This window comes from Borostomias antarcticus, assembly GCF_949987555.1.
Source record: "Borostomias antarcticus genome assembly, chromosome: 2".
NCBI classification, from domain to species: Eukaryota; Metazoa; Chordata; class Actinopteri; order Stomiiformes; family Stomiidae; genus Borostomias; species Borostomias antarcticus.
In genome coordinates this window covers 11097138-11122706 of record NC_140235.1, presented here as the reverse complement: position 1 = coordinate 11122706, position 25569 = coordinate 11097138, and the positions used below count along the sequence as shown (strand labels likewise).

Here is a 25569-nt window from a genome sequence, read left to right as displayed (position 1 = left end):
ATGTGACACAGTGCTTGAGTGCATCCGAGTCATGATCCGAGTGCATCACACATAAATGATGACATTTGCAGATAACACAACATTTATCTTGAAATCCACATGCTGCAAACATACCCCACCCAACCTAATTTTTTAATTATTATTAAATTAAAACAGACGTCAATCGGTCAATTTGCAGAGCTGAAGGGAGCGTCAGAGCAGCCTCTGCGTCGGAGGAACGCGGCAGCCAATGAAAACGAAGTGGGAGGGGCATTGAGCGAAACTGGAAGTGCTGTCCCATTTAATTCACGGCCCTGCACCCTCTGGCCCTTCCAGCTGACGTCAATTAAGTGCTCAGGCCTCAGGCCACAAGTGCGAGGGGCCGCAAGTGCGGTTTGCGCACTCAGATTGGGATTCAGCTAATGAGACAGTCTTTTTCTGTGAGGGAGGAAACACGAGCAATATTTTCAATCATGCTTTCCATTGATGAATCACGAATAATGTATATAAACAGTGCAAATAAAAATAAATCGAAATAATAGGCCTATTGTGCAAAAAAAAATAGCCAAACGAATTGTAGGCTACATTTGAAAGTGTTCAGCCTGGTGTAGGCTGGCCTATAGGCAAAAAAATGAATGCATTGATACTGTAAAATGGTTTCATTTGAGCTGAACACTACACAACTGATTTAATAATTTCTATAATATCAGGTGATTGCTTTGAATGTTACAAATTAGTTGAAACAGTGGTAGCGATTTGCAACCTGGTAGCCTACAGTCTGGGGAAGCGTTGGGCCTTCCCGCGCCACCACAGAAGTGGGTCTTCGCTCGCTCCAGCTCATCTTGAGTTGACGGCATAGTCCTCCTCCCCAAAGAAAGACCTGTAGGCCTATTGTTTATTTCGATTAATTTTTATTTGCAGTTTTACATTATTCTATGTGTTTTTTTGTGGACCAATGTTTGAATAAAATTTGGCTTCAAAACGACATCTGGTAATTTACCTACATTTGATTTATTTTATTTAGAAATAGATAGCCCTCTATTGACAAGAAACACGTGTATCTGAACATTTGTTTTAAATTGCGAAGAAAGAGTCATTCAGATATTAGGCTTTATTAAAAACAAGTTGCTTAACATGTGCGAATTCCATTTATTGAGAATGCATTACCAATTGGCAAGGACGAGATTAGAACCAGCTATGATTTAAAGGCAACTGACCTTACACGTGCGGCCGCTAACACGTCTGCTGCGCTAGCAAGGCACTGGCACGTTTGACACGTCGCTATGCAATTTCTGCACACATTACAAGACGTACGTATGTACGTACATCTATGATTTTACCAAACTGTCATGTGTAGTGTTGGTGTCGCATATGTGAGGCGCATCTAACCTGTAGTGTTGCCGTCACGCACACGATGCGCAATACGTGTAAACAACATGTGCACAGCGTCTGCGTTACAGGTACGTTACAGCTATGAGACGTCTGTCTCTCCATTGTTTGTCAATGGAAATTATACACGTGCGTTTAGACGTTTGATGTCATCGCGTCTTCTTAAGTAGGCGCAAGTCAAGCGTTTCAGTATGGTGTGCTGGCACTAATCACACCCCATACACCCACACACATGCACGCACACACACACACGTACACCTACACACATGTACACCCACCCACACACACGCACGCAAACACATGCATACACACAAACACGCACACAAACACACACACACTTACACAAGCACATCCTCGCACACGCACTGTACACAATCCGTCACGCACACGATGCGCAATACGTGTAAACAACATGTGCACAGCGTCTGCGTTACAGGTACGTTACAGCTATGAGACGTCTGTCTCTCCATTGTTTGTCAATGGAAATTATACACGTGCGTTTAGACGTTTGATGTCATCGCGTCTTCTTAAGTAGGCGCAAGTCAAGCGTTTCAGTATGGTGTGCTGGCACTAATCACACCCCATACACCCACACACATGCACGCACACACACACACGTACACCTACACACATGTACACCCACCCACACACACACACGCAAACACATGCATACACACAAACACGCACACAAACACACACACACTTACACAAGCACATCCTCGCACACGCACTGTACTCACCCCAGTCTATTATGCCATGAATTATGCAGGTGCTCTTTGCGTGTGTGTTTGAGAGCAGGCACTGGCAGGACACCCGGGGAGACCCGTGTGGCAGTGGGACAAAATGGCGGCGGGGTGTGAAAAGTTGACATTCAAGGATCCAGATTGTCAGTCTACATAATCCCTTCGCAGCGTGAGGAGAAGGATGGCACACACATACACACACACAGCCCCACACACACACAGCCACACACAAATCACACAGACACACACACACACAGCCACACACACACATCAAGGCCCCACGTGCAGTTTTGCGAACCATGCCATAAATTGGAACCCCTATTAGCGTATAGTACACATTAGACTATAGAACTCTTTTCTGCGTTTGTGAGATCCGGTGTAGATCTAAGTGAGATCTCACACACAGACTGCTAATTTTCTCCATAGGATGCATGTGATTCAATCAGCTCTCCTCCTTTACGAATAATTAAAACGTGTTAATGGTGGGAAAAACAAAACGTGTTCTTTTCTTTGCAGAATCACGCCCTGGCGCCCTCTGATGTGGAAATGAGTCCGCATCCGTCGCTAATCGAGCTGCGCTTCGGGCCTGAGAAATGGGCTCAGGCCTCGTCCGTCCTCCGCGCCGCCTCAAGGATGATGAAAAGGCGCCGGACGGCGCTCTTGGACGTTCCACGGACGAGATTGATCACGAAGCACTTGAAGGAGCCTGCAGGAGGCGGCGTTCACACACTTGAGGTGTCTTTGTGGAAATAATGCCTTGTTTTTTTCACTGCATACATAATGTAGCAAGAAAAACAACAGCATTTGCATTATTTTCACAGCACAGGAAATAACTGAATCTCACACTGGTGGGGCACTGCTGATATAGTCTATTGTGATTTCAATATGAGTTTGCTATTTTCTCATGTGATGATGAAGGTCAGATGAAGGTCAGAAACGTATCAAAGGACGTATTGTATGTATTCCACCCCCCCCCCCACCTCTACCCTGACATTGGCAGGGCAGGAGCCATTACAGATCACTCCAGACTCCAAGAGCTGTAACCTCTCCACCATCCCACCCCTCCCCAGCTGCCCTGATGGATCCGGGGTGTCTAAATCAAGTGCTCCCAGTCATATCCTCTGACACGTCATGTATCTCACTGTAACTCTCCATGACCCCGGCCCTCCTTTCTCTTGAAGGAGCCAGGTATAAGACTATGATACTTTAATAGCCTCATCCGCGTCACTGCTATATGTGTACAACTAACGCTTCCCTTGTGTTGTCTATCAGCCTCAGAATGGAAATGTGATCTAACAGTGGCAATGGAATAATGACAGCAGCACCATTGTCGTTTCCTGACCCTTTAGCGTGTGACAAATCCTGACAGTCAGGTTCCTCATGAGTCATGACCGTAAACCTGCAACTCAATAGCCCATAATACCACCCCCACCCTACACACACACACACACACACAAATGCATGCACAGACATGTACACAACGTTCTACTGTACAAACACGCACACACAAGTGCATGCACGGACATGTACAAATACACACACACACACACACACGTACGCTCCCACCTAAAAACAGCTGCAGTTGATCAAAGCTACAGCTGTGTTCCTCTGTCCAAACAAGAGTGGACAGACATCTGAAACCAGTAAGAGGATGCCTTAAACGGTTCTATTCTCCCTCTCCCTGCACCCCCCCTCCACCCCCCTCGCCATTTTCATTCCACTAATGTTTTAGTTGCTATTAAGGTCTGCCTGGATACCAGAGTGTCTAGGATTCTCCAGCTGTAACCAGGGAGATCCAGACAGTACAGTCTCCACTGCTACAGGAGGCGGACATTTTATCTGCCGAGATACTGAGGAAATGGCCGATGTGCGTGCGTGCGCGTGTGTGTTTTGGTTTAAGTCTTCAATCTGTGCACGCAGGCTATGAGCTACACTGACTGACACCCCCGGCATTTCCCAGCACGGAGCCCAGGACTTGCGAGTGAGTGGACAGCCTGGAGAGACGTCTCTGGAGAGGGATGAGTGTTCTCTGCAAACACGGGCTGGGAGGTTGTGGTTAGAGGGAGGGGGGAGGGGGGGGGGGGGGGTGGCGGTGGTGGGGTGCTGCGTGGGAGGACAGCTCCCATGGAAACGCAATCCAATAACACAATTGAGCTGTCACTGGCTGACGTCATCGGCTTTGACAGGCAGACAGAGAGACAGACAGACAGAAAGAGAGAGAAAGACGAAAAAAGAGACAGATAGACAGACGAAAAGAGAGACAGACAGACGGACAGCCATCCAGACAAACGGAATCCTCTCCAGATTACTGTCCAGAAAGATGGACTCACAAGAGCAGCTCTACCAGCCCAGAGCTCTGCCATCGTTAGCTCTGTGTTGTTAGTCAAGGCCTTGACCCTCTCCGTTCCTTCCTAAATACGACAGCTCAATTTGGAAATGACTTCTAAAGAGGCTTTTGACAGTGAGTGTCCTGTGTAATGGATATTGTTGAACTCGTGCGCTTTAATCCTGGCCTGGGGGGAAGGGCAGAAATGATCTCACAGCAAGCTGCAAAAAGAGTGGGGTGAGGTTTGGAAACAGGAGCCTTGCAAGACAGACAAGTAAACTGCTGACGCTGGTGAAAAGCGAGTGAGGGTTCTGGGGGTACGGCAGATGTGGACCCCAGAACAGAAGGCAGGTTTGGGTGGAGAGAGAGGGGAGGAGGGGGTTAAGCGTTAGCAGGGCCAGGGTGGTGTGTGTGTGTGTGTGGGGGGGGTGGGGGGTGGAGAGGAGGGATCTGTTCCAGCAGAGACAGAAAGGTTGCAGTGTAAACTGATAAAGACAGGAGGCGGGGCTTGGGGCCGAGTCCAGACCAGCCAGTCAGCTGATGCCTGCAGCTGTGTTTGCAACATCAATATGAGCCTTGTTCAGCCTCCCTCCCCTCCCTCTGTCTCTCTCACTCCACATCCCCTTGCCCCCCCCTCCCCTCCCCACTCCTCCTCTCCCCCCTCTGCTCTCTCCTCACGCTGTTTCCTTTTTTTTTTTCCAGCCCTGATTTATGAAAGTAGGGCATGTGCCCATAACTGCTGCATCAAGGCACATGGCTGGGCCTCCAGGGGCACCGACGCTCTGTTTACATCCACCCAGCCCGGCCCGGCCCCAGACAACAGCACCGCATTGCACAATTGCCAGCGGCAACCTCAGTTATATAAAAAGCGCATTTACGTTTGCTCTTGTTATTGTTCTCTCTCCCTCCCTCCCTCCTTCTCTCTCTCCTCTCTCCACTTCAGTAACAACATTCTGCTTATGCTTTATTTACGCGCTGCCATGTAAACAAAAGCAAGCTTGCACAAAACGGGCTGTCCGGTTTTACAGATGGATGGAGCCGTGCTGCTGATAAAGAAATATATTTCGGTATATACTCGGTCACAGTTAAGTTCACTTCACAGTTCCCAGAACAAAATATTTTTGATGGAGAATTATTTGTAAAGTTGTTTTGGATCAGTCAGTGAATGTCTCTCACTATTCCGCAGCCGTGTCTGAGTGTATGTTGTGTGAGCAAGGTCAGTGACTGACTGTGCACTTCTGTCCTTTCCCACGAGCAAATGCTGAGTGTTGAGGGGCATTCATTCACATAGCCCAACAACTGTAGAAAGACGCCAGAGCATGAGAATATCACAGCTGGGATTGACAAAAGCTTTGATCTCCTAAAAGGACTGTGAGCCTGTGCATGCATGTTTGTTTAAGGGGGGGGGGGTCGTCAGACTCAAATTACATTTGAAGCATTTCACAATCAGTTTCCATGACAACGCATAGAGGGGTGTTCACACTGTAAGTGCCAGGAGAAGAAGAGCGTCATCGGCGCTCAACAAAAGGTTTACAACTAGCTCTTAAAGTCGCACAGAAACGGATGTTTGAGATCATCTAACTTCTGTAGTTTGACGTATTTCCGACGCAAACAAGCTATGAGGGTGGGACATGCGTTTAGAGGAATTTGATTGGAACATTGACGAGTGGACGGGTTTCAAGAACTTTAGACAGATTCGATAGAAGGATAGCGTTGATTGACAGGTGGATGTCGTGAGATTATTGGCCTAAAATCTAAGGTACCTGTTGTCGTCATTGCACGTGACCTACCGTTTTCCAGGAAGTAAGACATTATATACTTTGATATAAGATTACAACAAAAGTAGAATTTTGTAATTTTTGGGGGCATACATCGTTTAATAGGTGAACACTATGACCAATTATGTGAACCAAAATGGGACAGAATGCTTTTTTCATTTCAGTGCGACTTTACGATACTGTGGGGAAAATGTTTCGCTTTATTTCATCATGTTTTGAAAAAATAATCTGTAGAAACAGTCATAACGTTGGCGAGCCGCCACAATAAAATCACGCATTGTAAAAGCATGTTTCAATGTTGCAGTAAGACAGAGGGCGTAAGATGATCTGTGGGCAGTAATTGGGCCAGCTGTTGTTATCACACACCATTAACTCCTCAAACGTCATGGACGCCATGTTGCCTAGGCCTAATGAACTAATACACATCATCATGCAGAAGGAGTCCCTGTCTCTCTGTATTTCTGTCTGTCTGTAGGCTATTTAGATTTTCTCGAGAACCGAAGTTGACATTTTGGCAGCGCAATGTTGAGTGTGAAGTTGTTCGGATGAGTGGTTCTCGAGAAAAGCTAGAAGCAGCAATACCGGAGAAGGCCACGCAATCGGCCAGCTCCAAACAGGCACGGTTTCTGAACGGGCACCGCCGCACTCGTAGCCTACACGAGGTGCCATGCCATAATTCCGACATCCCATTATTCCGACCACTCAATGTTCTGAAAATTACCCATTATTCTAACGTCCCGTTGTTCCGACCATATTAAACCCATTCGTCCGACGTTCCATTATTCCGACCAATATAAATTTCTACCACTTGGCAGAAGGGGATAGATGTGGACACAGGGATCAGGCTAATTTATGAAACTGGACCCAGGAGTGGAGCTACTCGGACGGCGCTTAGTGGGCGCGCTCTGCATATCGCAATACCCCTGCGCGGGCACGCACGCCTGGAGGAATTGCTCAATGCTCACTGCCCGAGCGCCTCCACGCATATACGTTATTTTCATCATAGCCTACTGTAACTGTTATGCTGTAAGATGCCGTCTAGAAATGACGTTTGGAGGCAATGGACAAACGTCGAATTCTGAAGTCTGCCAAGTGAGACCAGGTTGGTCGGAATAATGGGACGTTGGACGAATGGGTTTAATATGGTCGGAACAACGGGACGTCGAAACAATGAGACGTCGGAATAATGGGTAATTTTTGGAACATTGAGTGGTTGGAATAATGTGATGTCGGAATTATGGGCAGCCCCCCTACAGGAACCACTAAAGCAGAAAGCTGAACCGGCCCACTCCGTCTGCTGAACTGGTGCTGACTCAACAACAGGGCATTCAGTGAAATTCCATGCTCTTGCTAAGCTGGATCACAAGGACATATGATTATTAACAGCTGAGGACCTTGGAAGAGGTTCTATTTCCGATATGTATCTGCTGCTTGCTGTGAGTGATTACAGGCCCCACGTCCTCCGAGCCGTCATGTCGGAGCTGAGGTCAGTGCAGCAGGGGCCGCGGCAGGCGCATCAGTTTGTTCATTATTCCCAAATTTCCTTTTCATCAAGAGGAATTATTTGCTCTGCGATGTGAGTCGATTTGTCTGCAGTGCCCCTGCTGTTTTAGCGCGGGTGTCCATGTTGGCGCAGGCAGGTTGGTGTGCATGCCTCCACGCGGAGCTGGGAGCTATCATTGGGCGCAGAGACCTAGAGGAAGACCAAAGAGGCTCGTCTTGCACCGAATCCAGAGACATAAACGCCTTCAGCTGTTTCCGTTTCTACGCCTTTGTAGCGAGCAGGCTCTTGTCTCTTTGTACAACAGCTCGACTCCCACACCATCCTCTCATAACTCAGCTGTTACTTGGCAACATAGGTCCCAGCTGGACCCGGGGATCAGCCGCGTTGCCACGGCAACAGAACATGCAGAGACGGTAAACATGTTTGGTTTTCAGAAGGCAGCAGGACTGTACACACCCATAAAACAGTATTTACATGCAGCCGTCGTCTGAGAAAAAAGGGGCAATCTTATCCCGGTCGATTCATTAGCGTATAATAATCACATGCACCTGTGGCACTGGCGTTCATTCATCTTCACTCAGGGAGGGGCGTGCGAGGGGTGATATTTTCACGATGAGATGTGTTGTTTGCGCGTTGACCAGATCACAGCAGCTTATCTAGTAGAATGAACGAGGTACTGAGACTTGCCCCCCACCCCATTAGTTTTCCACATTTCCCAAACGCGCTGCGTACATCATTTCAAAACACCGGAATAACCCGGAGCCATATATAGAGATGTAAAGCCTCCGAGATAGACTGCCGCTCCCCTGCTTGGGGGGGGGGGAGTTGTCATGGCAACCGCATCCATCACTCCTCCTCCAAGGGATCAATTGATTCATTATCGAGCCCGCGCGGCGCCCCCCCCCCCCCCCCCCGGCCCGGCCCCGCCCTCCTCTGCTCCCAGTTCACGTCTCTCCTCACAGCGTCCATTACTGCCACGGGAGCAGGAGAACAGAGCGCCGCCACGTCGGACATCACGGAAACATCGCTCATGTTTTAGTGACCTGTAGGAGCACGCTGAACAATGGCCAGACCAGAACGCTCGCCACGTTAGCGGGGGCTCTGGGGTACACGTTGTACACATTCTGAACACGTCTGTGTGAGATAGCCTGGATTCTGCTCCTGTTTCCCATTTAGCAGAAGAAAACAAAAACAAATGACAACACGAGAAAGACGACAATTGATCATATTTTCATGGCCATGTCCATGTAATCCACTATCAGGAGCTGACTGTTTTTATAACTGGAGCTAAGTGCTTCCCATGCCAAAATTCACATGTGGAGTTGTGATGATGGAAGCGGGCGAGGTGTGTGTGTCTGTGTGTGTGTGTGGAGTGGAGGTGTGTGTGTCTGTGTGTATGTGGAGTGGGGGAAGCTTTGTAGTGCCGACAGGATGAATTAACATCAGCCAGGGGGTGTTCAAAGAGAGAGAGAGAGAAATGCGACACAACACGACGCAGCCTAAAAACCCTGCTTTCTAGAACAGGGCATTTATAGCTGCGAAGAGTAGACAGGGTCGTGGCTAGAAGGGATACAGCTACAGCCAGTGTAGAAGGACGGTAAAGGCTAGTTCCCATAAACGCAGAGGTCATTTAGGGTTAAGGTTAGGCTTAGGTATAGGGTTATCTCGGTCTCTGCATTTATGGGAACTAGCCTTCTACACAGGCCGTAGCTGTACCCCATCTAGCCACAACCCCTAAAAAGGGCCTAGAGGCACAGGGATGATGGGAAAACGGACAACCCACTTTATGGGAAAACGGAAGTATGTGTGTGTGTGTGTGTGTGTGTGTGTGTATATATATATATATAATCGGAAAATGTGGTGCTTAATGGATGATGTCAGCCAGGGCACTTTGACGTTTTAATGTCATCTCTCAGGGAATTACATCACCAGTCCCCCTTCCTGGTCTGGCTCGATGCTGGGAAACCTTATAATGGATGTCAACAAGCAGTCCCTGTAGAGGAGGAGGAGCAAAGGGAGGGAGGGAGGGGGTGGGTGGGTTTCTCTCTGTCTCTCAGAGATTATGTGCTTCATACTGTATCTCAGCAGCTTGGGGTCACAGACTCTCAGTTTCATCATTAGGTGAAAAACTTGCAGTGCACCCCCCCCCCCCATCACAAGATCACCTCCCGTCTCCTCCAGCCGGAGTCCTTCAGCTGTGTGAAGCGCCTTCTCTGTGTTGTCTGTCCTCACCTGGAGTGGAGGGCGGCCTAATGAAGCTCCAGCTCTCTCCCTCCCATCCCTGGGAGACGACGCTGGACGGCCTCACATGTAAAGGCCTGCTAATGAAGTTGCTTGTTAATTATTCCATGCATTTGTAATTACTGGAGCACATGGCCCTCGTGGAGGGCTACTCAAGACTCCGATTGGGCTTGGTCCAATTTCAGGAGCTGTCAACAACGACGACGACATCACCCGCAGATCAAACACTGTGTCCAATAATTGATTCATTAATCATCTATAAGTCCATTAAATTCAAATGTACTTCAGGGATGCAAATCACCAGCCTGACTGCGGTGTCTGAAAGTGCTACGTAAGGTCTCTGCTGTGCGTCGCTTCCAAATGTCTCCCCCTCCCCCTCCCAAACAGGCTCATTTACGCGGAGGAAAACACTTCAAACTTGATAAGGATATCAAAAAGCCTTTTATATGCAAAAATTATTGAAAACCAGTTTTTTTTTTATAAACACAGATAGCCTGTCATGTCTTAGGCAACATCCCCATCATTACCGAGGCGGTGGAAAGATCCAAAACAAACACAAAGAGAGATCAAAGTCCCTTCTGCTACAAACAGCCGGAGGCTGACGAGGTTAGCTTCGGTTCCAATGAGGCTCAACCAGTGATGATTCGGCCACAGAACCTCCCACCTTACTGGACAGAGGCCATGGCTGCAGGCCTCTATGGCTCTGACCTGTCTGTGGTCATAGGACTATGTGGGGGAGGGGTTCTCTGGAGCTTACTGTAAGTCCACTGTACAATCACCGGACAGACTGGGATTTAAAATGGAAGGGGAGTAAAAACGAATACGCAGTCCAGAAGGCCAGGAGAACTTCTAATCTGTGGACTTCAAGAGGAGGAGGACGGAAAAAAAAAGAAGCTGTACCAAAACATTTAATGTAAATCTGATCTTGAATCTGACAGGTCTCCTGGAAAAATCAGTCTTGCGTTTGCGAGCGAGATCTCAGCTGGCGTTGTTGTCATCTCGCTGACTGACAGCCTATAATCCTCCCAGTTCATTGAGAAAAGCAGATTTGATGTCACAAAGCCTGCAACCCCCAGATGACAAATAAGTCAGGAGCTTGGCGTGATAGCCTAAGTACCACTCACATCTACTTACTATGGCTTCTTCAAAGCCGGAGTGTGAGGGGATTTCTGTTTTCTGTATCTCCAGAGGGCTTGCTCGGGAGACGTCTCTCATGTAAAGAGAATGAGTTATTCTGTAACATCAAAGAGATGGTGATATACTGCAGGCCTATATACTCCAGTATGTAACTGAAGTGCAGTATACTCAGCCTCTGCTAGAATATGGACAGCATGGTTGCTTTGGGGGAGTGTGTGAAAGACCACAAAGGTAATATGTCTGACAGTTCAAAGGACAGGCATCCTTTTACTGGTAAAATTGACTTCTGATGTTACCTTGTTACCAGGACATTACAGGCATGTATGCACACAAAAAACACACACAAACACACACACACTCATGCAAAGACCATTAGATCAAGCAGAACAAACAGGAACATGCAGTGTACTGAGCTGGTGTACTGATTGTATGAATGAATAACACTGGAAAGTTGACATAAGCAACCCCCCTTATTTGCTTGTGTAGAGAATGGATGAGACATACTGCTCAAAGCCAACGTCTTCAGAGAACCCGATTACTCAGAAAGCCAGGAGTCAAACCTGCTTTGTAGTTCTGGGGTGAAGTTCTCCCGAGTGGAATATGGCAATAAGAAAACAGATTTAAACCAACGTCTGGCCACACAAACGCCGCCCTCTGAGTGTGTGTGAGAGCGAGTGAATCGGTGAGGATATATATATTTTATTCAGCAGTTGCGTTGGTGTGGGCCGTTTCTCTCATCTCTCAAGGTTAATGCCTCTATATCTGCCCGGTCCAGCCCAGCGGGAGCCATAGTGAGACGACGTGATGATGGTCGTTCACAGTAGGAAAACTTCTCCTCAGCAAAGCTGCCAACCAGCGAGCATTATAGCACATCTCAACCTAGCTGGAGGGCAAAGACATGACTACAAAGTGTGTAGCCTAGCTGAATAGACTAGAAAGAATAGAATAGAAAGTTTATTTTGCCATAAAATCACAAAATAAAATCAGTACAGGTATATTGGAATTCTTGTTATCGCTTGTCCTTACAATATCTTATCAACACTAATCAATTTCTCATTCAGCACTAATCAATTTCTCATTCCAGTTCCTTGGTACGCAATTAGACATTATAGGTTCCCAATCTAGCAATTTACTCTAATCTTTAATCTAGCAGTCTATCAAATGGATCCTCATCTACATATTCCATCTAATCTTGACTGTGACCGTAATATAGGCGGTGCAATTATTAAAATTCAAGCACAGAGTTGTACAGAGTCAAGCTGAGTCAAGTTGAGCTTGAACTATCATTCTAGAGGATAACATGTAGGCCTAATCCCTATCACTACCAAGCCACAGCTGCAGCTGTAGTCCCGGAATTCAAAAAAACAGAGATGAGAGACTTGGACTCTGTGAGCAGTACAGCACACCACAGCTGAGAGCAGTGGTTCCATTAGAGGCTTGACCCTCCTCCCTCCACCAGGCCCCTCTCTTCCTGTCCTACTCTACCCTGTCAGGCTCCCTTCACAGCTCCAAATACATTATTTACACTCTCTCTCTCCTCCCTTCCCCTCTCTCTGTCTTCCCCTCTCTCCTGCCCTCCCCTCGGCTGAGCTCAAAAGAATCAGGGCAGAGAGAAATAACACCACACTATCACCCCCCCCCCCCCCCCTCCCCCTCTCCGTTGACATACACACACAAACTCATTCCCCTCTCCCCCTGCCTCTCTCTCTCTGGTCTGGGTGGAAACACATCACCGAGCAGGGCTGTGACAACGGGAAACTCTGCGAGGCTTTGGCCCCGCCCACTAATCCCCTGCCTCTGACATGCCTCCCGAGGGCTGGGATTTGCTGCAAGTCAATGCAGAGAACCTAACAGTATGCAAAACAAGCCCGTGAGACAGGAAGGCGGCTTAGAATACCCCCCCCCCCCCACACACACACACACTCGGCTCACTTAACCCTTTACTCACCCTCCCTTCTCTCTCTTTTGTCACTCCCCCCCCCGCTTTTCATTTTCAACCTAGATTACACAGATAACGCTGATGACGGATGACGGGATGGGAACAAAGGCAGAGCTGGGTTTGATCCCTACCCCTCTCCCATTAACCCCCCCACACACACGTTATCACCGCTTCACCCCCCCCCTCCCATGCACAGCAGCCGCCGCGAAAAGCCTCGCCGCCAGACACGCCAAAACACGCCAGCGTCCCAGATCCTTCCTCGTTCTTCAGCCCGCATGACCTACTGAGCGCAGCCCTTATCTGGGAGCGGCCCAGCAGATCGACAGGGTGACTTTGGAGGGAGAGAGGCAGTGGTGTGTCTGGCAAGGGGGGGGCGGCACGCCCGCACCCTGCAGGCTAGCACCTTCAGGGAATGTAAACAAAAGCCCTGAATAGGCAGGCGCTGGGGGCACCCGTAGCAGAGTGTTGTTGGCTGGGCGGATGGATGGATGGATGCTATGCAGATGGGGAAGAGTGGCAACATGAAGCTGAATAACCGTGTGGGGAGGGGAGATGGAAACCCCCTCGCCCCCCCCCCTTGCCAGACACACCACAGAGGATGGTGCTGCGTTTCGCCACACAGGAGCAGAGAGACGATCCGTCAGGATTTGTACCCTGGCTTTTAAAGAGGGGCTCACGTGATTGGCTCCGCTGCCTTCTCGTTTCTACACCCCTCTTCGCTCCGTCCATCCTCAGACCCTTTGAGATGGAAAAATGGGTCATGTGTGTGGAAGTTAGTACTCCAAGCACGCACACTTTACTGCTGCTTTATTTTTAGGACGTGCCTTGGAATTTTTTCTCCTGCTGTTTTTTCTCTCTCTCTCCCTCTCTCTCTCTTCCCCCTCTCTCTCTCCCATCTGTGAATGACACAGAGCCCGAGACTGGCGGGGTAATTAATTCTCCGTGCTGCTCGCTCCTGCCTCAGCTCCTGCAGGAGAGAGAGAGAGTGGCCATTACTATTATTATTATCTCTGCTGTCGAAGTCCCACCACGTCTCATATTCCACCCCTCGGACCGCTCTCTCCATGACGACGTAGGTGCTGTACATACTGTACGTACCGTATTCTCTGCTGCGGCGGGGCCCGTCTCCCGGGGCGACGCAGCCCTCCGCTGGCGCCAGTGGCGACCGGGGTGACTTAGGATGGCAGGGAGGGGACACGACAGTCCTACCCTGCACACACGGGGGCTTCAGGAGGATATGACAGTCCGTTATCCGATTGGTCTCTTTTACAGTAAATGGCTATGGGCGGCAAATGTCACGGTTTTAAACAGTGGGGTTTCAAACAGGGCGTTCAGTGAGTGCACTAGTCTGAGTGTTGAACAAGAGATGAAGCCTACCTACGTCATAAAGAGAGTTTGAAGACCAGAGAAGATTAAAGGGGCCTGTGAACAATCCCTTCCACACAGACATCATACGCCATCAAAAGCTCCACTTGTTCCAACACTAGCTTGTAGCAATAAAAGATTGGATATAGTTTCAGTTCCCGAGGACTTGAGCATGCCCTTCAGATGGCAGTCGGTGACGAGTTAAACTGTTTGTGGGGAATATGTTTACTGGATTTCTCAGTAATGAGCTGTAGGTAGATGAGCTCTAGTGGTTATTATATATCCCTAATATCATTAGATGTAAATTAATTGGCATGCCCTGCATTGCATACAAATCAAGAGAGCAACGGTGGATGCCAGTGCTAATCATCGGTGGTGGTGGCTGAGTTTTGCGTATCTACACTCCAGAGTCTCTTGCTCTACGGCTGCCGTCTCTGGCATAGCTTCCATTAATGAGTTGTTTCCACCCCCTGCAGTGATCACACATGGGCTTCTAATGGACTGAGGCTCATCTGTCATCAAAGGCCTCATGAGACCATAAGAGGCTCTGAAGCCACACCCTTCTTGGTATTCTCGTTGGACTGTAGCATTTCCATCGCTAACTGCTTCTTACTGGAACTGATGTTTTGAACTCACTCCATTCTGGTTTGCTCTACATTGTAACTTTCAAGCCTTTCAGTGACAGAGCTTCTGTCTGGAGCAACAGTGCCCCCTACTGAAGATAAGGAGAACAGAGTCCAGCAAGGATGCTGTTACCCCAGTCACCCTGTCTGCTCAAACGACACGGCTAGACGTGCAACAGATTTCATCTTGCAATATTCAACCTGCTCTCTCCATAATAAGCGTATAACTATGGGGGTAAAATACACTTTCCTAGGCAAATAGTAGTAGCAGGTGATGTGAGCCGAAGGCCTACTTATCCACAGGCACAGACACACACTGAGCCACCTTTGTTATGCTATGCTAATGATTACCTATGTAGCCCTACTGTTTCAGCCACTCCTTGGCTCTCCTACTACGGCTCAGCCCATCTGTGCCTAAACAGTCACCACTTTCATCCCCTGAAAACAGCTCTCTCCTGTGTGGAGCCTGCTCTCTCCTCCAGTGACCCCACGCTGGGCCAGGCCTGGGGAGGCGAGGCCGCAGTGTACCCAGCAGCTGGCGTACGGAGGCCGCAGGGGGAGTATGTTTATGTACCAGAGAAACAGGGCACTCGCACAGCGGCGGTGGGCCGGTCCGGCTCCACTCTGACCTCCCAGCATGCTGCGGTCCTCTCCTCTTGTCCTCCCTGGGAGACACATTAACAACCATCCACGATCTCACAAACAACCAGCGCATGTAAACAACACGCACAAACACACCAAGCCGCTTCGGAGTCTGTAGGCCTCCTTACATGCTTCTGCTGTCCCTCAGAGCAGGGGGAGGATTGAATAATAATAAATAAAAATTAAAAAAAAGCTTTGGAATGAGTGCATGAGTTCATGGAAAAGAAACACTGTCTACCATTTAGGTTTCTTTGGACATTTCTGGGCCACGGTTCAATTTTCATCTTTCATTCCTACTGTAGAAAAACTATTTTCCAGCGCTAGTCTCCTGGCAACCCAGAGCACTAGACTGCTTCTGCCAAACCCATAAAAAACAGCTGCAGACTAGGATAAAAATAATTAGACGCCTATTTGTCTTCCAAAAAGGGTACTTTTAACCACATAGCAGAGTTACTCACTCCAACATACTACTGCTGAACTCACAATTAAGCACTACTCTTCAAATCGCTCCAGGGAGACAGATTTATGGGTTGTTTCAATGGGCAGACTGAGAAGCGAAGGACTGTGCACTCAGGTGAACATGTCAGCTCCCTGCTCCTACAACCCCCTCTCAACATCCAGAAGCAACAAATGCATGCCATGTCTTGTCAATGCCACACCTGGCCTAGGTCTACACACACAATCGACAGAGTCTGTTGCAATCCTTCAAAGATAATTTAAAGACAGGCTAAATGCAGAATCCAATGAAACCCAATCAATGAAAACAGGCGTGCCAGTTAAATAAAAATGGGTACCAGGTCTGTACAAATAAACTGACATTGAACTAGGGGTGAAAACTACAATCTATTAAGAGCATATTTTATTTCAGGTAAAGGATTTGTGCGAGTAAAGCTGAAGGCTAATCCTGCACAGCAATTCAACTAAAATATAAAAAACAAATGTAACACTTGACCCTAACCAATACTTTACTGCTGCTTTTAGCATCCCAAAATGGAGAGACAAACTCTTGGCCAGTTTTAGAACCATCCGACACATTTTGCCATGCATCCCTACTGCCATCTACTGGCAACGCAGACTGAAAAAGTAACTGACAACATATTTCCTCACATTTTATTCCATGAATTTAAGGAAAAAAGGAATGACTTCAGATATGCAGGATTGGAATACAAAAAAATACACCTCCACTTGTCAGGTCTTTGACAAAAAATAATCAACATAAGATACTTTTCTCTGTCCCATCTTAACACAACATGTATTTGACCATCACACTGGGGAGATCCACAATTACATTGTTCAGATACAAGTATGAATAAGATACGTTTAACTTTAATTGAGGAAACAATGACAGGTGTAAAATGCATTTGATCAGAATAATAGGTCACATTCATTTTTGATTTGACTTATACAGAGAATTAGTGTAGGAACATGTAGGCTAGCCAGAAAACATTTAAATCAGGTCTATTTTTTGAGGATTTGGAATGTGTCAAACAACAAAACTCCAGATGGGACGACGTCGAGCAGCGACAGCATGGTGCTTGCTAAGGGCACTGTGGCGGGGAGATGCCGTCATCGGTTGTCCAAAGGCCAGAAACACACTCATACACATATTACACACAGTCGTACAAACATACCTCTCAGTCAATCATTCATTCGATGTCATCTTCTGCCAAACTCTGAGCACTCACGATTCGCTGGAAAGTAGGAGGGAGTGGCATTAAAACCTCAGCAACCACGCCAACTAGGGCCACAGCTATAAAACATCAGCAGCCAAGCCAACACTAGTACAGCTATAAAACATCAGTACCATGTACTGTACTGGAATTACACTAAAAAGCCATCCATCAAGAAACCAATGACAGTTACCTCAACAAAGCCCCCCATGGTGAACGTCTAACAGCTGAAATAACCAAAAGCCACCGACACAAGACCCTCAGCTTTACAATATCTTAAAAGATTGATCTTGCATCCTTCCTTGTCCCCGAGGCTACGATCAGCAACTAGGAGGAACGGCTGAATGCTCCACTGTTGATTAACCACAGCGGGGTTTAAACAGTAACCAGTAACCGTGCTCACCTGGCTGATGGTGGGGAGTTTGGTGAGCAGCATCTGGAAGACTGGCGGGGGCAGGGTCTGCTGCAGGACCTGGAGCAGCTGCTGGGGCTGACCGCACACCGCGATGGCGTTGGTTAGATGGTCCACTCCCTTCTCGTACTCTCCTGTGTGTATGTGTGTGTGTGGGGGGGGGTGGAACGTAATAAAAGAGGTTAGTTTAGACGGACAGTAACTGTCGAGGCATGGTGCAAACAAAGAGACCCTGGCAACGTCATAGGATGAGGTGAGCTCACACTAAGGTGGCTGAAGGGAGAATGACTGAAAGTTGTAAAAAAAAAAAAAAAAAAAATCCATTGTGAAGATTGTGCATAAGCTGAAATAACCAAAAGCTCCTGAGGTAAGCACCTTGGTTTTTTCAAGGCTTAAGGATTAATATTGCATCCTTCCTTGTCCCAGAAGCTAAGTTTAGCAACTGGGGGGTTTCGAAGAATGCGTGGTTTCGTCCAAATCTTGCTTCTGATTACCAAGAGAGTCAGCAATTCTCATGAATATTGGGGAAGCATAGAATTGGCAATCCCAAGTATGTAGATTACTGTAAATTTAAGGAGTCCCCCCTACACATAATGGATGGATGTTTGTTTAGTGTCAATTGCGGAAGTGCTATTGACCAGCTGGATGAACTCCACTTCATAACTCGCCTTGTGCAAGCAGTTCCTCTCCGAGTTGAATTTCCTCCAAGAAGAACTTCTGTACCGCCTCTGCATCCTTCAAATCGGGCAGCTTGAATTTAGAGGAGGAAAAATGACAGGTCAGATATGGGGGAAACAGGAAGCAAGGAAGAAACATCACCCATTATTTATAGCTAGCTAGTTTTATAATGTACTGTAGCTCAAGGGGTGCTCTGAATTCATTTTGGGGTTGTTTGCCTTACCCGTAACAGTCCAGATTTCTCTTGGCAAACATTCTGCTTTCTCCTTCCTGCTGAGACAAAATTCATATGGTCAATTCCTGGACCGATATTAGCTGGCTAAGGTGGCAAGCTAGCCAACTAGGCTGGCTAACTTGAGGTGGTGGAATCTAATAACTAGCCTAACGTTACCCCAGCTTAGTTTAGCTGCCGCTACAATAGCAATGGATTGATAAAATAAAGCAGTATTACACAGCACAGAGTATTCCCTGCATAGTAGGTACGCGCTAATTGCTTTGGTGTGGTTTCATAAACTTAAGGCCAAGGTAATCTCACACGCGTTTTGTAATGAACGCGGCTAACGTTAGCTAGTGCTATTCTCCCCTAAACGACTACTCAGCCTTAAAGTAGCTTGAGTACGCATGGATCAAACATTCCAGTACTAGATAGCATTACTTCAACCAAAAGCCATGTAGCTAGAAACGATGATACCACCACAAAAATGCCATCTGCAAGTTTTAGCTTCTCTAGCTAGACGTACTTTTCACGAACCCATTCCAACACCGATCGGTTTCATTCCAGCAAATAGACTGGGCCACATGCGGGCCCCACGCTACACCACTTCAATGGCACTTTAGCCAGCTAACATTACTGTACTTACGTTCACGCAGTCTTTTCTTGAAGTTGGGATCACTCCGCCGTTTTCTGTCAAAATATATGCAATATCCGACGAACAAAGCTCCACACACCCCAGCAGCAATCGTGCTTGTTTTACTGCCCATCATCTCCAGCGGGTGAGCTGCCTACAGCCTGGAGGACAGACAGAGCCGAGCTGCGTGTCCATTAGCTGCCAGCAGGCTGAACTAACGGCTGATATCAGCTAACGAAAGGCGCATGGCCAGTGACCTCGAGGGAGAGGAAGGGAGGAAGTCGTAAAATACATGTTTTTTCCCATGGATTTAAATTAATAAAGAGAACGGGTTGTTCCAGGGTCTGTTTGAGCTAACGTTACCTTTGGGACGTGCAACAAATGTGTTCGGTAAATAATAGCCTGCATCATTACAAACAACGTATGACTAGCTGATTAGACATGTTTAATGTGATGAGTACTGTATTTGTGTGTGTGTGCTTAAATAGCCCCTTTTCTTAGTAGCCGTGTGGCACCTCCATGGGCATGTGCGATTATCACATTATGGCCCTGTTACATTTAGGTGGTGGGCTAGGGCCCACCGTGATATTGTGCATGCCGCATGCTAGCAGTGGTCCAGGGCCGTATTCGGCGCTCTATACTGTACCAACCTGTCAGGAACCATTCATCGTGGTACTGACTTTTGAGTGACAGTGACAGTGGGTCTGCATTTCAGTAACTACAGTCAGAGATAATATTACTTCGTTACCATTCAGCGAAGTGAATACAGTTTTCGAACAATAAAAGCCTCTCCTCCGAGGTGGCTTCGATTGAGACTCAAAGGTGATGACTTGAGACTGACTTGTGACTTGCAAAATAGTGACTTGGTCCCACCTCTGGAAAAAGTACACAAAGTAAATAACCAAAAACAAGACAATGAACTTCACAAACTATGGCATTTATTTAAAACAGAGGCTTCTTTTTCGCTTACATTTTTACAATAAATTACACAATGACCATCCTCTGTTGTGCCTAATAAATACTATAGAGTTTTCTTATAAGCGTTATCACTTTCTCTCTGATCAGATAGTTTTCCATTAAGTTCCATAAAACTTTACAGCCCATGTACAGGTTGGAAAATACTTAGACCACCTCCAAAATCACAAAATGCTTCTGATACAAGCACGAGCTAACAGAAAAACAAAAACGAAACAAACTAAACCAAGACGTGAAAAATACAAAGCAATTAACTGGTCTTGAAAAAAAGAAAGAAAATATAACAGTAAAACAAATTAACAAATGAAAGCAAATGGACCTGTCCCCACAAGAGTTCAGGAATGAGATCAAAATGGGGGAAAAACTGACATGCTTTTACCCTCCGTATGTACACTAAACTACAGTTAAAACAGTAAAACTGTCTGTACAGAAAAGTACATGTTATTAACAGTGCAAGATATTAAATAGCTTGACCCAAAACACTCTTCTCAATATACAAATGTATAACAAAGGCATACAATTACATACAAGTGCCAAACAAAACATACCTTCAGGTTATCATACAGTAGGGAGTCTATACAAAAGAAACACTGGAGATGTCTTCAGAATTGTTATAACACATACATCACTTTGTTATAAATGCACATTTACACTATTATTACTGTCTGGTCGCAGTACAGAACCAAAATGTTTTTTTTTTTTGGTAGGGGTGAGCATGTGGGTGTGGGGGGGGGGGGGTGAATCTTATCAAAACTGCTGACTAGAAGCTAGAACATCATAATCATAATTATAGGTAAAACTTGACAAGCATGTGGTCCAAGGGTAAGTCTAACTATTATTAGTCTGATTGATGGTCTTTAAAATTTAAAAACAAAAATACAGATTGCGAACCGAGGATTGTGTCTATGAATGAATCTCTTTCTGTGGTGTACACAGGTACTGTGATACCTGATGGAACACGACTGCTGCTTCATCAGTTCTCATCTTCAGTTTGTGACGAATCTTCACATTCATGTGACCAATAAAAGGAATCTTGAATCTTGATCTCAGTATGGAGCATATTATCATCTAGATGGGTCTGGGTGATTAAATCAGCGAATGAACAACGCAGGAAAAGACCACCAAAGTTCCAGGATACAACAATCTCAAGGAGGGTTGATTACATCTCCCCTCTCCATCATTGCACGTTTCTATATACTGCCACATTAACCGTTTCTCACAGGGCATGAGTATACTCAGTAGTAGATTACATTTGATCTTGGCTGATAGAAAATGGGGATTATGTCTTTAATCCCGGCTTTACAATCATATTCAGTCCATCATCAATATCATACTATGCTGATAAAAACCTGTACATATACAGCCCTTACCATATACTCATTCATACACTACTCAATCATCAGTCTTGCGAAGAGACACATGTCATTTCATTTCCAAGACCTTCTAATGTGAGAACAGGACCAACACAGTCAGAGCCTCTGTGGAATATATTAAGTGCTGTCCCCTCCAGAAGTGCCCCATAGTCTGGAACAACAAGGCACTACAGTATCTTTCAATGTTAATCTGCTCTTGGGCCGGGAGCTTCAAGCCAGCAAACTGGTGCTGTGGGAGCCAACAGGCGGGGCGTCGATCACGAGGGCGTCTCGTATGTGGACGTACTCAAGAAAGACGCAGGGGCGGAAAGTACCGGCGAGCTAGCCAGATGCTTGGAGGATCAGGATGAACGAAAAACGCAGATGGAGGGAGGGCTCGTCTGAGGACGACCCAGAGAGGCTGTCAGCGCGCCCCTCAGCCAGATGCACCTGATTGAAGCTCTACCGCTCATAAGACAACAGCTGAATCCCATACAGGCCACTGTAACTGTGCTTGGGAGGGTCAGTATAAAGAGCCATTCGAGGCTTAGCCGCTGTCTTCAGTAAGGGGCCGTAGAAATGGGGGTGGACATAAAGGGAAACATCACGTGGCAAGGTTACGCTAAATGAGTGTGCGCTAAATGCCAACGTGGCATTGACATTCTGCACTCCCCTTGACAAGGACACAAGGAACGATGCTAAGACAGAGAAGGCCCTTTTCTGCACATCATCCTTTACCCACATAAAACAACCCTATCCAATGGAGAGAATTATTGCTTACCGAAAAAAAACAATTCTTATACATGTTCATAAATTCAGGTAAACAGAACGGAACACAATTTGTTGTACTTTTTGTCGTATCCCCCCCACCCCCCGCCCCCTCTACACAATCTTCATAAAAAGTGCACTTAAGTGCAATTAGCTTGCCAAGGAAACAGTTGTCGATAGAAAATAGTGCTTGTGTTGGTTTTTGTCTCTGGTCTGTCTGTTGTGCCCCAGCTGTTGACAGGATGTGGGTGGAGTCGTGGGTCCTGTAAGGGGGGGGCGGCGGCTGGTGAAGTGCTCAGTGCTGTGGCTCCGCGCGGGGACGCACCGTCACCTGCACTCCACCGACACCCCGGAGTTCTGGGAGGACGACGACGACACGGGAGGGTCGGCCAGGGTCAGCATGACGGCCGCCGTCAGCGAGCTGGACGACGGGGAGGAGGAGGAGGAGGAGGAGGAAGAAGCGGCGACTGTACCTGGAGAGAGGAAAACATGGTGTTAACTTGAGCCTCGCTCAGATCGTGAAGGCGCGTTTGCACGGCGGATGTTGTCAAAGCGGTTGTGCGGCGTTTTTCGGTGATGCCTATGGAGCAGCGCCGCTCAGAGCCTTTCGGCGGTCTGCCCTGGCGAAGCGAGGCATCGCACGTTTTATCGCCGCTGAGAAGTTGAAAATATTTGTACTTTTCCGCGGAGCGTGGAGGAAGCACCCTGTTTGTTTTGTTCTGTTGCTTCACTATGAGTAGCGTCGGCCAGGGACAACGCAGTGCGCCTCGCTTTTTTAGCAGCTTGCACAATCCGCCGTGTGAACGCACCCCAAGTCTTTGTGTACACGAGCCCCAATTTCTCAGGTCTGGAGATTCTGTGAGAACAGGGTGCGTGGAGCCGGGACCTACTTTCTCTCTCCTTCTTCTTCATGCGTTTCCGTCGGCGGTCGATGGAGGCCACCTCTGACTTTAGAGAGAGATAGTGGTTCCTGATGTCCTGCAGCTTCTCCTGAAGGAACGATATCCTCTCCAGGCTGCTCATCTTCTCCAGGTCCGCTAGAGAGAGCGACAGGACAGGAAAAGGACATGCGTCACAAGTCACAACACAATATGCCAAACGTAAAGCTGGAGTATGGGTTCAGTTTCAGGTCTGCGAATGCCCAGATGAACCGGGCGGTTATCCTTTTCGCCACTCACACATCTGGAAGCTCCACTTGTAGATGCGGGGCGTCCTGCCGTGGTGCTCCCGGTGGTGGGGCTGATCGCCGTCCCCGTGCTTGTGGTACTTGTGGCTCGACGGGGGCGTCCGCCCGGGGCACTTGGGCGAAACGGCGGCCTTCATGTCAGGCGCGTTGGTCTTGGAGGCGGGTGATTTGGCGGCGCCCTCGCCGGCAGTCACGCACTGGTCCTCGCTGTCGCTGCTGTGGGCTGAGGGGGCGGGAGAGAGGAGGGCAGGCGGACGGAGGTGAGGACGGGAGGGGGGGAGGGGACTCACTTGACAAAAGGGAAGAGCTCAAGTTCTCACTCAGGCAGCTTTCCTCCTTACCGGTTTTCCGGTTCTTCTTGGGCGGTACGCCGAGGCTCTTGCGGCTCGGCTTGTGTTTCTTCGCGGCTCCGCCGGACTGGGATTCCTTCTGCCGCTTCTGACTCGCGGACGCTGCGAGGAGAGATATGTGACACATACAGTAAAATATACGGTATAAATTATACGGTGTAAAATAGCACGTCCAATATCGTCTAAATATTAAAATCCCACAAAAAAGAAGAGGAGGCAGTGGGATGTTGCGGGTGCTAATGGCAAACGTCATGCATGAGATGCCGACCGCGCGGTTGACCTTTTACCTTTGGCTTTCTGCTCGCTCTCCTGCGGGCTGCTGCTGCTCAGCTCCATGCTGCAGTTGCTGCTGTTGCAGGAGAGGCTGCCGTCGAAGGCCTTGGAGGGGGAGGCGGCCCCGTCGTCCTGGGGCAGGTCCTGGAGCTCCCCGCCCAGACTCTCCACCTCCACCGTGCTGCTGTCCGTCTCGCTGCGCCCCCCCGGGCCCTCCTCTCGCGCGGGCCCCTGGGGCAGGGCGGCGGAGGGCGAGGCCGGGGCCGGGGGGGCAGAGGACGGCGGGGGCGAGGAGGGCCGGGTCTGGGCTGAGCCCTCCGTGGCGCCGCCGCCCCCCACCACCGAGGGCGACTCCGGGGTGGTGGGCGGGGTGTTGAGCACGGAGTCGCTGCCGCTGCTGGGGAACTCCTGCAGCTTGTCGTTGTCCAGGCGCCCCTCCGAGGCCGCCTCGTCCTCGCCGGGCCCCGCCTCCTCCTCCTGGGCCGCCCTGGCCTCCTCCGGGCCCGAGCCCGAACCGGACCCCGACGCGGCGGGGGGAGGGGAGTTGGCGGCCTCCGTGTCCGAGTCGGAGAACAGCTCCTTCAGGGTCTTTTTGGGCCACTGGGCCTGGATGCTGGACCACACGTCCTTCTGACCCTTGGTGCGACCTCCGCAGGGCCTCTCCTCGCCGCCGCCCGCCGCCATCTTGGCCCTCTTCTCGGGTATCTCCCAGAACCCCGAGGGCCGGCCTACTTTGCTCTTGTCCTTCAAGCCGTTGTACTTCTTGGAGGGGGAACCTTTGGTTTTGGGACGGCTCCGGTCCGCCTCCTCGGCCTGGGGCTCCGCAGCCCGGGGGCCCTCGTCGTCGGAACTGCTGCTGCTGGAGGAGGTGCCTCTCTCCTCCCTGGGGCCCGACCCCCTCTCCTCTGCTTTCCTGGGGGGGCCTCCGGGAAGCCAGTCCGCACTCCTGGTGCTCCGGGTCTTGGCTTTGGACGGGCCTTTAGGGGTCCGCTCCGCCGCGCCTTCCGATTTCCTCTTCCTGGGGCTGGCCTCTGCCTCGGACTCCGCCTGGCCCCACCGCCTGGCCGCCTCCGGGCCCTCGTGGCCGATCGCTTCCTGGCTCTTCCCTGCGACCGGTGGTGTCGGCTTGCAGCCCTCTGGCGTCAGAACGCCCTCCCAGCGGTCCGGCGCGTGCAGGGGTTCCGGGGGCCCCCCCTTTCGGAGGCCGCTGCGTCCGCCAGGACCCGGACGGTCCCCCTCGTCGCCGTCGCCTTCCTCGTCCTCGCGTTCGCTCTCATCCGTGGAGCTCCCAGAGACTGAGACACAGAAACAGCAGAGGGTCTCACATTACGCTACCTAGACACCGACCATCACCGCAGAGCAACACTGAAACACCCCCGATCTAGCATAGC

General features: G+C 48.9%; 2 protein-coding genes across 5 annotated transcripts in view; both read right to left on the bottom strand.

The window, feature by feature from the left end:
- Positions 1-16974: 16974 nt before the first annotated feature.
- On the bottom strand, positions 16975-19469 carry tomm20a (translocase of outer mitochondrial membrane 20). The gene is made up of 5 exons (XM_084461589.1): positions 19287-19469; positions 18650-18696; positions 18417-18498; positions 17740-17882; positions 16975-17357 (listed from the first exon to the last, which is right to left on the bottom strand). Exons 1-5 carry the CDS (start codon positions 19408-19410, stop codon positions 17313-17315), a joined length of 441 nt encoding a protein of 146 aa, XP_084317715.1. The 5' UTR covers positions 19411-19469; the 3' UTR covers positions 16975-17312.
- Positions 19470-20241: 772 nt separating this feature from the next.
- arid4b (AT-rich interaction domain 4B) overlaps positions 20242-25569 on the bottom strand; it is a 40500-nt gene continuing 35172 nt past the window's right edge. For all 4 annotated transcript variants that reach the window (XM_084461276.1, XM_084461277.1, XM_084461279.1 and 1 more), the window contains 5 exons: positions 24193-25473; positions 23897-24007; positions 23548-23778; positions 23260-23406; positions 20242-22842 (listed from right to left, as the gene is read on the bottom strand). In XM_084461276.1, the coding sequence (XP_084317402.1) occupies positions 22697-22842; positions 23260-23406; positions 23548-23778; positions 23897-24007; positions 24193-25473 (1916 nt within the window). In that variant the 3' untranslated portion in view covers positions 20242-22696. The remainder of the gene's footprint in view (positions 22843-23259; positions 23407-23547; positions 23779-23896; positions 24008-24192; positions 25474-25569) is intronic.

Excerpts from the sequence above, each read along its gene's own strand:
- tomm20a (XM_084461589.1), bottom strand. The coding sequence starts at position 19,410 with ATGATGGGCAGTAAAACAAGCACGATTGCTGCTGGGGTGTGTGGAGCT. Across the intron at positions 18,697-19,286 it reads CAAGAAAAGACTGCGTGAAC|GAAGGAGAAAGCAGAATGTT; the intron begins GTAAGTACAGTA and ends TTGTCTCAGCAG. Across the intron at positions 17,883-18,416 it reads AGAGGAACTGCTTGCACAAG|GAGAGTACGAGAAGGGAGTG; the intron begins GCGAGTTATGAA and ends ACATACACACAG.